The sequence below is a fragment of the Chiloscyllium plagiosum genome, chromosome 9 (assembly GCF_004010195.1).
Source record: "Chiloscyllium plagiosum isolate BGI_BamShark_2017 chromosome 9, ASM401019v2, whole genome shotgun sequence".
Lineage (NCBI taxonomy): Eukaryota > Metazoa > Chordata > Chondrichthyes > Orectolobiformes > Hemiscylliidae > Chiloscyllium > Chiloscyllium plagiosum.
In genome coordinates, this window is record NC_057718.1 from 13,730,201 (window position 1) to 13,741,708 (window position 11,508).

Consider the following 11,508-nt stretch of genomic DNA (forward strand, 5'->3'; position numbering starts at 1 on the left):
TTTATCTCAGCCCGCTTGGCACACCAGCCTCATTCCTGAAGAAGGGCTTATGCCCGAAACGTTGATTCTCCTGCTCCTCGGATGCTGCCTGGCACACTTTTCAACTCTGCCCTCTAATGCTGTCTCGGTTCACACGCTGAACAGAAGTTATGAGAAATTACTTTTTTTGTTTGTAGGAGTTGGACTTCACCTGTAAGCCCTGCATTTATTGGCCAATCCCTAATTGTACTGGAGAAGGTAGTGGTAAACTGTCCTCTTAATGTTGCATTCCTTGGGATGTAGAAACCCCTGCAATGCTTTTAGAAGAAAACACTCCCAAGCATTTAATAGGCAATTAACTACTTGTTAAAATTTGAGTTTTTTTTTAAATCAACCTGTTAAAACGTATTATGGCACACCTCTCGAGAGCATGTTAGACACAAACCCAGGCCCGTTAGCCTCAACCTAGGGTCATTACTACTGCTCCACAATAACCCTCTCTTTTTAAGCTTAATAATCATTCTAATTCAAGATATGGGACAGACAATTTGCACACTGCACAATGTCATAATCAGCACGGTGTATAATGCTGGATAACTCATTCATTAGGGGTTAACTGCTAGATGATTTCCTCACTCGTGTTATCCAGATGTCCACATGCCACCTGCAAAGGGGACCTTTGGCTGAATACCATCTCAGATTGCAGCAATCCCTCAGTAATTATCATGCAGAGTGTCAGCCTATACTTGGAGCTCAATTTCTACAATAAGACTTGAAGAATGCAGAGTGACAGGTTTGAAGATATGATCAGGTTTGAAGATCACAACCATCTGAAGAAGCAGCGCTCTGAAAGCTAGTGTGCTTCCAATTAAACCTGTTGGACTATAACCTGGTGTTGTGTGATTTTTAACTTTATGTTTGAAGATAGTATGTGTTGAAAAAAGATTGCAAGGCACTGTTGGTTTTCAGGCAGCTGACTTGAACACGACACTGAGACACATTATTAATGAAGCATTTCCAAACTGAGAAACCCATGTAGGTGGCTTCGGTACACCTGATTTCTCTCTGACAGTAGGTGCTGTGATGGAATCTTTAGTTTTGAGACTTGTCTGTTTTTTGAAACTGACCACAACTGAAATGGGGATCCAAAATGGGAAAAAGGGGAAAACTGACCCTTTCAGTTTATAAGGAAATTAAAACTTCTCAGGAGACTGAATCTGGCAATAAGCATAAAATAGGACATAAATTAATTCAAGCTCAGTTGAAACGAATGAGTCCAGGGGTGCAGTACAATCTCCAGCAGGTAGTTCCAAAAACTGAGAAGAAAGAAATATACACGTGTTTCTGTTACAAGAAGTAACATTGTTGGATCCATGTCATGCAGACACCGTTAAGGACGTTCTGCAGACCTGTGCCATTTTTGATGATGAACTGTATGAAAGTCTGATTGGTTGTGCACTGCTATCAACTTGGGATCAGGCTTGATCATAAGAGAGAGAAGCTGAAATTCTTTGTGACGAAGACAGAATGTTTGAAAGAATTGTGTGGTGGATATCGATAACCTATAGACTAAACGGACTGCATTTATAATAATGTCTCAGTTGTATCTGCCATTTAATAAGTAATTTATAGTTGATAACAGACAACAAAGTCATATTTAACTTCTGTTAATTCTGAGTATTAGAGTACAGATGACTGAGGTAGTATTTAGCATTTGCTTTATTTGACCCTTCTTTGGTAAAAATTCTTGTTTCAACTGCAGAATCTTGGCCTTCATTTGTTTAGTGAATAATTGATTTCATTTGTTTTAAGAAAGATCCAAAGAGATCAAACCAGGACACACCTTTACCCAAATTCAGGTTTTAGGAACAATTAACAAAAACTAGTTTTGTCCAACAAGACAGGATTAATTACTGACCTCATAGTAAGACTGGCCCTGAGCAGCAGCGAACATGAAATGACTGAATTTCACATATAGTTTAACAGAAAAACGTGTGGGTTCAAGGAGAATATTTTGAATCTAAACAAGGGTAATTATGACAGCATTAAAGCAGAGTTAGCTAAAGTAAACTGGCAATTTAGATTAAGAGACAGGTCAACAGAGATGCAGTCGCAAACATTTAAGGGTACATTCCAGAAATCGCTTATAGATACATTTAAACAAATAAGAAAGATTCTAAGGGATGGATCCACCAACTGTGATTAACAAAAAAAGTCAAAGAAAGTATCAAACTCAAAGAAAAGACATGTGGATGGGTATATGAATAGGAAGAGTTTGGAGGGATATGGGCCAGGTGCTGGCAGGTGGGACTAGATTAGATCGGCATTGATGAGTTGGACCGAAGGGTTTGTTTCCATGCTGTAAATCTCCATGACTCTATGACACTATTACTCAAAGATAAGTTAGGACAGTAACATTTGAGTATGGGAGAAAGTTAGACAAAAATAAAAAAAGGGAATGTTTCTTCAGACATTTAAAAAAGTTAACCAAGTAACTGTCAGTGTTATAGAAAATGAGTCTGAGTATTTAGTAATGAAGAGTCAAGAGATGGCAGACATATTGAACATATATTTTGTGCCAGTCTTCACGAGAGGGGATAGGAGTAACACCCCGAAAATAGCTGTCCATCAGGAATTGAAAGGGAAAGGGAGAAAGGTTACACTGAGTAAATTGTTGGAACTACAAGTTGACAAGTCCTGAATGCTGACATAACTCATCCTAGGTTCTTAAAAGTAGCAACTAGTGAAATAGTTAATCCATTGGCTTTAAGTTTCCAAGATTGGCTAGGTTCCGGGAAGGTTCCTTTGGATTGGAAAATATCTTTTCTATCTCCTTTATTCAAAAGGGAGGGAAGCAGAAAGCAGGAAACTACATGCCAGCTAGCTTAACATCTACCACAGAAAACAAAATTAGAAGCTCTTATTAAAGACATTACAACAGGCTATTTGAATAAGTTCAAGCTAATCAGCCAGAGTCAACAGGGTTTTGTCAAAGGGAAATCCTAACTACCTAAGATTTAACTAATTCATTGAAGTTTTTTGAAGTAGTAACTTCTGTTGTGAATAAAATAAAACCAGTAGATGCACTGTACTTAGATTTACCTAGAAGGTATTCGATCAGGCACCATATCAAAAGTTATTGTGGAAAATAAAAGTTAGAGGTAACATATTGGCATGGATAGAAGATGAGCTGGCTAACGGGAAGAAGAAAGCAGGAGTAAATGGGATTTTTTTCCAGTCTGGCAGAATGCCATAAGTAGTGTGCCAAAGGGGTCAGTGCTGGGACCTCAACACTTGACAACTTATGTAAGTGATTTGGATGAACAAACCGAAGGTATGACAACTAAATTTGTTGATGAAACAAAGATAGGCAGACAAGTGAGTTGTAAAGAGGACAAAAGGAACATAGACAGGTTAAGTGAGTGGGTAAAGATCTGGCAAATGGAGCATCATGTGAGAATAGGTGAAATTGTCCATTTTGGCAGAGGATAAATAAAAAGCATATTATCCAAATAGAGACAGGTTACAGGCCTTCAAGATGGAGAGAGATATGGGTGTCTGGTGTATGAATCACGGATAGTTAGTATGCAAATACAGCGAGTAATTAGCAAAGCCAAAAGAATGTTCTGTTCTATTGCAACAGGATTGAATGCAAGAGTAGGTTATAAGACTGAAGAAATAGGTACAGGCGTAGGCCATTTGGCACCTCGAGCCTGCTGTGTCTTTCAATAGGATCATGGCTAAACTGCCATTCTTTATGTCCACTTTCCTGCCCTTTCCCTGTAACCGTTGATTCCCCTACTGATCAAGAATCTAATTATCTCAGCCTTATATATACACACAAGAACTCTGCTCCATAGCGCTCTGTGGCAAGGAGTCCAAAGATACTCAACCCTCAGAAGAAATTCTTCATCTCAGTCTTAAATTGGCTCCCCTTTATTGGGAAACTATGCCCTCCAGTCCAAGACTTTCTCATGAGGGGAAACACCCTCCCAGCATTTACCCTGTCAAGATCCTTAAGACTTTTAAGAATTCTGTATGTGTCAATGAGATTGCCTCTCATTCTACTAAACACCAATGAGTAGAGTCCCAACCTGTTTAGCCTTTAGTCATATGACAATCCCTCATATCAGAGATCATCTTTGTGACTCTTTCCTGAACTTCCAATGAAACAATATCTCTCCTTAAATGAGGGGACCAAACCTGCTCTCAGTACTGCTAATGTGGTCTTACCAGTACCTTGTACAGTTCCAGAAAGATTTCCCTACTCTTCTCCTCAAACTCCTTTGAAATAAGAGCCAATGTTCCACGACCATTACTAATTACCTGCTGCACCTGTGTGCTAGCCTTCCATGTTTCATGTACAAGTACCCCCCAAGTCCCTGTGTTGCAATTTTTCCCCATTTGAATAATATTCTGTTCTTTTGCTCACCCTTCCAAAATTAATAACTTGGCATTTTCCCACATTCTACTCCAATTGCCAACTTTTTGCCCACTTACTTAATCTATCAATATCGCTAAATTGTTTGCATCCTACTCCAGGTAAAAACAATGACTGCAGATGCTGGAAACCAGATTCTGGAGTAGTGGTGCTGGAAGAGCACAGCAATTCAGGCAGCATCCGAGGACAGGCAAAATCGATGTTTCGGGCAAAAGCCCTTCATCAGGATTATGCCTGTCCTCGGATGCTGCCTGAATTGCTGTGATCCATGCATCCTACTCCAACCTACCTTTCCAACTATTTTTGCGTCATCTACAAATTTGACAACCATACATTCACTTCCGCCAAGTCATGAATACATACTGTCAATAGATGCAGTCCCACCACTGATCCCTTTGGAACCTCACTGGTCACAGGTCATCAATCTGCAAACAGCTCCTTATCCCAACTTGCTGTTCCCTTTCCAAGAGCCAATTCTCTATCTATGCCAATATACTACCTCCAACACTATGAGCTCTTATCTTTCAACCTAACCTTTTCAGAGGAACTTTGTTGAACACCTTCTTGAAGTTCAAATACAACATACCTACAGGCTTCCCTCTTTCCACTCTGGTTCAGTCTTTCTTGGAAAACTGTAATAAATTAGTTGGGCATGATTTCCCTTTTGTGAAGCCATGCTGATTCTGCTTGATTAGATTACAGTTTTCAAAATGTTCTGCTATTAGTTCCTTAATAATGGACACCAATACTTTTCTAAAAGTAGATGTTAGATTAATTGGCCTATCATGACTTGCTTTTTGTCTCTCTCCCTTTCGGAGAAAGGGTGTCACAGTAGAAATTTTCCAATTCTCTGGTACTTCTCCAGAATCCAGCAAACTTTGGAAAAGCACAACCAATGCATCTGCTATCTCTGTAGCTATTTATTTTAAGATTCTAGAATGCAAGCTATCAGGGCTAGGGGACTTATTTACTTTGTGCCCCATTGGTTTGTCTAAATCTACTTCTTTAGCGAGAGTGGTGGTACTTAATTCCTCCCTGTATCCTTTATTATTCATGCTTCAGTTGCACAGAGCATTGGTAAGACCACATCTGGGGTACTGTGTAACAGTACTGGTCACTATACTTACAAAATGAATTTAATGTGTTGGAAGCACTTGACTGAAGACTTACTTGACTAATAGCTAGAATAGAGCTGAAAATGTGTTGCTGGAAAAGCGCAGCAGGTCAGGCAGCATCCAAGGAACAGGAGAATCGACGTTTCGGGCATAAGCCTGAAGAAGGGCTTATGCCCGAAACGTCGATTCTCCTGTTCCTTGGATGCTGCCTGACCTGCTGCGCTTTTCCAGCAACACATTTTCAGCTCTGATCTCCAGCATCTGCAGCCCTCATTTTCTCCTAATAGCTAGAATAAGTAGATGTCCTTTTAAGTAATTTTAGACAGCCATGGCTTGTATCTTCTGGAGTTTACAAAAAATCAGAAATGACTTCATTGAAACATAAAAGACCCTGAGGTGACATGATGGGATGAAACTGGAAAATAAGTTTCCTTTTGTGGCAGAAATTAGAACTAGGGGTCATATTTTCAAAATAAGGATTCGTCCATTTAAGACAGATGAGAAAAACATTGAGTGTCCTTGGAATTCCCTGGCCCAAAAGGCAGTAGATGCAGAAACTTTAAATATTAAGGCAGTGATCGATAAATTAGTGACTACCATGGAGATGAAAGATTTCACTGTATGGAGGAATGTAGATTGAAGTTAAAATCAGATTGGCCATTATCTTATATAATAGCATTACAGACTGAAAGGCTTGCTCATGTTCCTTATTTGTACATTCAGAGAGCTCATAAATTTGTGCAGTGATACTGAAGATAAATTAACTGAATTCAGGCATCATACCGGAGAGCATCTGATCAATTTCCTGCTGCTTATTCAGCCGAGATCACAGCTGGAACACTAAATGACAGAGTTACCTGGATCGAGACAAGAGAAATCCAGTGACTAGCTTACTCCAGGTTCCCCCAATGTTGCAGCAATGCCTGCTTAAACAACCATTTCCTTGATAACTACAATAGTGTCCAACTCAGCTAATGCACAACTGAATCTACAAAAGATTAGCTGAATTACAAACTTCCAGCATCAAGCAAGTCGAATGAGAACTGTGCCAACTCCTAAGAGACCACTTATCTATTTACCATTACAACCACACTCAAACAAAGTTAAAAATCACACAACACCAGGTTATAGTCCAACAGGTTTAATTGGAAGCACACAAGCTTTCGGAGAGATGCTCCTTCATCAGGTGATTGTGGAGGGCTTAATCGTAACACAGAATTTATTGCAAAAATTTGCAGTGTGATGTAACTGAAATTATACATTGAAGAATTGATGTATAATTTCAGTTACATCACACTGCAAATTTTTGCAATAAATTCTGTGTTACGATCGAGCCCTCCACTATCACCCGAAGGAGCGTCGCTCCGAAAGCTAGTGTGCTTCCAATTAAACCTGTTGGACTATAGCCTGGTGCTGTGTGATTTTTAACTTTGTACACCCCAGTCCAACACCGGCATCTCCGAATCATGACACTCAAACAAGATAGCCACTGGCAATTAGGCAATGGCAAACATGGATTTAAATATCAAATACCCATTCCTGCCTTTTTGTCACAGAAGTGTTTCACAACTTGATACTGAGAGTGGTGGGAGTAAATCTTTGATTTACGTACAACAAATTTAACCCACATTGAGATGTTTAACAACTTCTTTACAGCCTGGTCCAAAAGGATATGGCCAGAATACTGTTGGTATGAACCACGACCTCTAGATATTGCTATGGATAAACAGTTTGGACAGAAATCTCTCGATCAGTACAACTGATGAATGGTGCTGAATTAAATACAATGGGATATAGATCACACAGCATGAAAATCAATAGCAACCACTTCCTGGCATTTCAAGATGGGCAACATGTGCCAAAAATGCAGAGTTATATTACCAAATCATTATGACATAAATTTGAGGTTACTGTGGGGGATACTGATAAGGAGCCAAGCACTCGTCATGGGGGAGTTAGATGGAAAGCAATTTATTTTTATGCTTGCACATCTCCTTTCAGCTAATTTAGAAAGCAAAATGAAAAGTGTGAAACAAAAAAGGGTGCCCCTCATGCTCCATTACGTTACTAGGTATATTTCAGGTGAGACATTACACAGTTGTTCTGGTGCGCTCGACAGACATTAAACATCCTATAGCACTATTTGAAGAAGAGCAGAGACATATTCTCTCCCACACATGGTCAATATTTATCCCTCAATCAATTTCAGTAAAACAGATCATCTGGTCATTATCACATTGTTGTTTATGGGCCTAGTTATGTTTAATTTGACTGCTACAGTTCCAACATTAACTTGCGAAATGTGTTCATCATTTTAAAGTGCTTTGAGCTATCCTTAGATTGCAATAAGCACAATACAAATTCAAGTCTTTCTTTTTTGTGTTGATGCAGAATGTTCCAGGAAACACACACAATCAAGATGGCAAGAAGGCAACTCAATTGCTTAGAGAAGGCAAAACAGACTGGTTTCTCATGTCTGATGGCTGTCCTGTGATCTTGCGCAGGAAAGAGACACATACTGGAGTGAACCTGCATACCAGATAAAGTGGGCAAAACAAAAATCCCATGACTGTAACTACAAAAGGCAGAGAAACTTGAGAAGTTATATAAATAGGTCATTGTATCACTTTCAGAACAGTTCGGTTATTTAAAAGTGATAGTACCTTCTTATTCCAATATAATGGCAAATGGCCTAATTCTCCTCCTTTATCTTATGAACTTATAAATTGAACAAATAACAATGGTTTATAAACATTTTTGTGTGAATTTGGTGCTGCTTGGGTGTAGACACCAAACAGGTGACAGACTTATTGACTGTAGGGGCAGTAAATAAATTTGACAAACATGTCCTTCCCCACAATACTGACGTTTACAAATAGTTACATTTCCAGTACAGGAGTACAGCAATTATATCAGTCTTCTTTTAAGACAGTAGAGACAAACATATCTCGAACAAAATTAGAACTATTCTTCCTAGCATTCCAAGCGTACATATTTCAGCTGGAGAAAGTAAGGTCTGCAGATGCTGGAGATCAAAGTTGAAACTTTATTGCTGGAACAGCACAGCAGGTCAGGCAGCATCCAGGGAACAGGAGATTCGACGTTTCGGGCACAGGCCCTTCTTCAGGAATGAGCAGAGAGTGTTCAGCAGGAGAAGATAAAAGGTAGGGAGGAGGGACTTGGAGGAGGGGAGTTGGAAATGTGATAGGTGGAAAGAGGTCAAGGTGAGGGTGATAGGTCGGAGTAGGACGGAGGCGGAGAGGTCAAGAAGAAGACTGCAGAAGACTGCAAGAAAGTGAGGTCTGCAGATGCTGGAGATCAAAGTTGAAACTTTATTGCTGGAAAAGCACAGCAGGTCAGGCAGCATCCAGGGAACAGGAGATTCGACGTTTCGGGCACAGGCCCTTCTTCAGGAATGAGCAGAGAGTGTTCAGCAGGAGAAGATAAAAGGTAGGGAGGAGGGACTTGGAGGAGGGGCGTTGGAAATGTGATAGGTGGAAAGAGGTCAAGGTGAGGGTGATAGGTCGGAGTAGGATGGAGGCGGAGAGGTCAACAAGAAGACTGCAGGTCAGGAAGGCGGCCCGCCGCATCTGCTCCCAGGAGGACCAGTTCTACATATTTCAGCTTAATGTCTTCAGGATCAATACAACCATTGTTCAAACCCCGCAATACCCTAACAGCAGATGCCAAAAAGTTATCAAGGATTCCAATTGAACCATGAGGTCATGACGAATTTTTCTGATGGCCAGTTCTTGATTTTTTTTTAAATCACCCATAGCTAGCCTCACTGACCTCACTTTGTAAACGCCTGAAGTTTCCTGTTTCCTTCCTCACCTTCAAAATCCCTCACAAAATCTATTCGCATAAGCTTCTGGTCACCTCCAGCATTTTTTTCATGGCTACCCTTCCCCCCCCCCGTGAAGAACTTTGAATTCGTATTTAGTATATTAAAGGCTCAAACTGTTGTGCTTGCGATACGTAGGGTAATAAGCAGTGTACTAAGAACAGATGACAGTACACCTTGAGCCGTCATTAATACTGAACTATTCGTCATTGTCAAAAGAGAAGCCTATAAACAGTTTTTATAATAATCATGTTTTTGTTTAGAGATTTCAGACCATTCAGAATGCTTCGCATTTACACATTTTTTCAATAAATAACTCCATAAACCCCACATGGATCCAATCGTCACAGTGACTTAGCAGGTACCTATCCTGACCGCGGATGCGGAAGTCAGAAAAACTGCACTGTACAGCATACTGTACAAAAAAAAAGGACGTGGCAATAAAAAAATAAAGTCAATCTCTCACCGCACTCCACGAAGTCTTCAGAGTTTCCAAATTCAGATTGCATGACACAGCCTTGCTTCTGCAGATGGTTATTGCTATTAAAGGACAAAAGCGAAGAAAAGTACTCTGCCCAGGCCGAGCGGCATTGGGAAAACAATAAAAGTTGAGTAACAACAACGGCCGCCGCAACTGACTGACTGGCAGCTGCCATTTTTTTTGCGGGTCTGCTTCTTTGGGAAAACGTACAAGGAGGTGGAGGTGGGAAACGCTGCAATCTGGAAGATGTAGTTCTACCGGGTGAGACATTGGTTTGTTCAATCCGAGGGAGGACTACATCTCCCGACAGGCCCTGGATGACGTCTTCACACGCGAACACCCCGCCGGAGCGTCACGCCGGCCTGGTAACCTGGCAACGGTAAGGAACTGGGGTGTGTGTGAGGAGAAGGTCTGGGCCTCGCGCTTGGGTTTTTAAAAGTGAACGGCCGTTGGTCAGAATGGCGGCATGCTATCGGTGCGTCGAATGTAATAAGGAGGCACAAGAACTTCATAGGGACTACAGCCACGGGATCATCAAGATAACCATTTGTGTAAGTGCAGAATCTTACCCATCCTCAAATAACGTCTCTAGAATCAGATACAATTGTTACCTTGTAAAACAAGCCACTCAGTCCATCATGTGTGCTGAAGGATCCCATTTCCACCGCGTAGGACTTCCCCAGGATGGGACCCTAAATGGAACTCTGATTAAGTTATAACAATTCTGGGTTCTGCACGAATGTGTACACAGAACACCAATCCCTCACAGTTCTGGCTCAGGGAAGTTAGAACCAAATAAATTATATAGAATAGATGAGGTCTTTCGGCCCATCTTGTTCATGCCAACAATACCCAGTTCCCTTTTCTAATCCCATCTTCCTTATGATGATGTGAAAGCCTCAAATGGGGGTCACAATAGGAAAAGAAGTAGGAACAGAGACCTACCATTCTCCTCACTGCTTCTTCATTGCACTCTACATGGTCTTTTCCAGGTTTAAAGAAGATGTTGTATTGGACAGGTGTTTGAGAAAACACAAAAGGTTAAATTATAACATGAGAAATTGTAAGTTTATTTGCTGAGCTGGAAGGTTTGCTATCAGATGTTTTGTCACCAACATCATCAATGAGCCTCCTTTGGAAAGGCAAGGACTGATTAGGGATAGTCACCATGGCTTTGTGCATGGGAAATCATGTCTCACAAACTTGATTGAGTTTTTTTGAAGAAGTAACAAAGAAGATTGATGAGGGCAGAGCAGTGGATGTGATCTATATGGACTTCAGTAAGGTGTTAGACAAGGTTCCCCATGGGAGAATGATGAGCAAGGTTAGATCTCATGGAATACAAGGAGAACTAGCCATTTGGATACAGAACTGGCTCAAAGGTAGAAGACAGAGGGAGGTGGAGGGTTGTTTTTCAGACTGGAGGCCTGTGACAGTGGAGTGCCACAAGGATCGGTGCCGGGTCCTCTACTTTTTGTCATTTACATAAATGATTTGGATGCAAGCATAAGAGGTACAGTTAGTAAGTTTGCAGATGACACCAAAATTGGTGGTGTAGTGGACAGTGAAGAGGGTTACCTCAGATTACAACAGGATGGGCCAATGGGCTGAGAAGTGGCAGATGGAGTTTAATTCAGATAAATGCGAG

The 11,508-nt window shown here is 40.8% G+C and overlaps 2 protein-coding genes and 1 long non-coding RNA gene across 7 annotated transcripts in view; 2 read left to right on the forward strand and 1 right to left on the reverse strand.

The window, feature by feature from the left end:
• The window catches only part of LOC122552633, a 17,662-nt gene extending 9,611 nt beyond the window's left edge, over positions 1–8,051 (forward strand). Inside the window, exon 3 of the long non-coding RNA XR_006312435.1 lies at positions 7,927–8,051. This is a non-coding gene — a long non-coding RNA (uncharacterized LOC122552633). The remainder of the gene's footprint in view (positions 1–7,926) is intronic.
• Positions 1–10,225, reverse strand: part of ttc13 (tetratricopeptide repeat domain 13) — a 66,507-nt gene extending 56,282 nt beyond the window's left edge. For 2 of the 3 annotated variants that reach the window (XM_043695414.1, XM_043695411.1), the window contains exon 1: positions 9,846–10,225. In XM_043695414.1, the coding sequence (XP_043551349.1) occupies positions 9,846–10,035 (190 nt within the window). In that variant the 5' untranslated portion in view covers positions 10,036–10,225. The remainder of the gene's footprint in view (positions 1–9,845) is intronic. The other variant, XM_043695412.1, reaches the window with a different exon arrangement.
• A 20-nt stretch (positions 10,226–10,245) lies between these two features.
• arv1 (ARV1 homolog, fatty acid homeostasis modulator) overlaps positions 10,246–11,508 on the forward strand; it is a 35,318-nt gene continuing 34,055 nt past the window's right edge. For all 3 annotated transcript variants that reach the window (XR_006312433.1, XR_006312434.1, XM_043695416.1), the window contains exon 1: positions 10,246–10,411. Coding sequence is in view for 1 of the 3 variants with exons in the window: in XM_043695416.1 (XP_043551351.1) it covers positions 10,319–10,411 (93 nt within the window). In the remaining 2 variants the exon portion in view is untranslated. The remainder of the gene's footprint in view (positions 10,412–11,508) is intronic.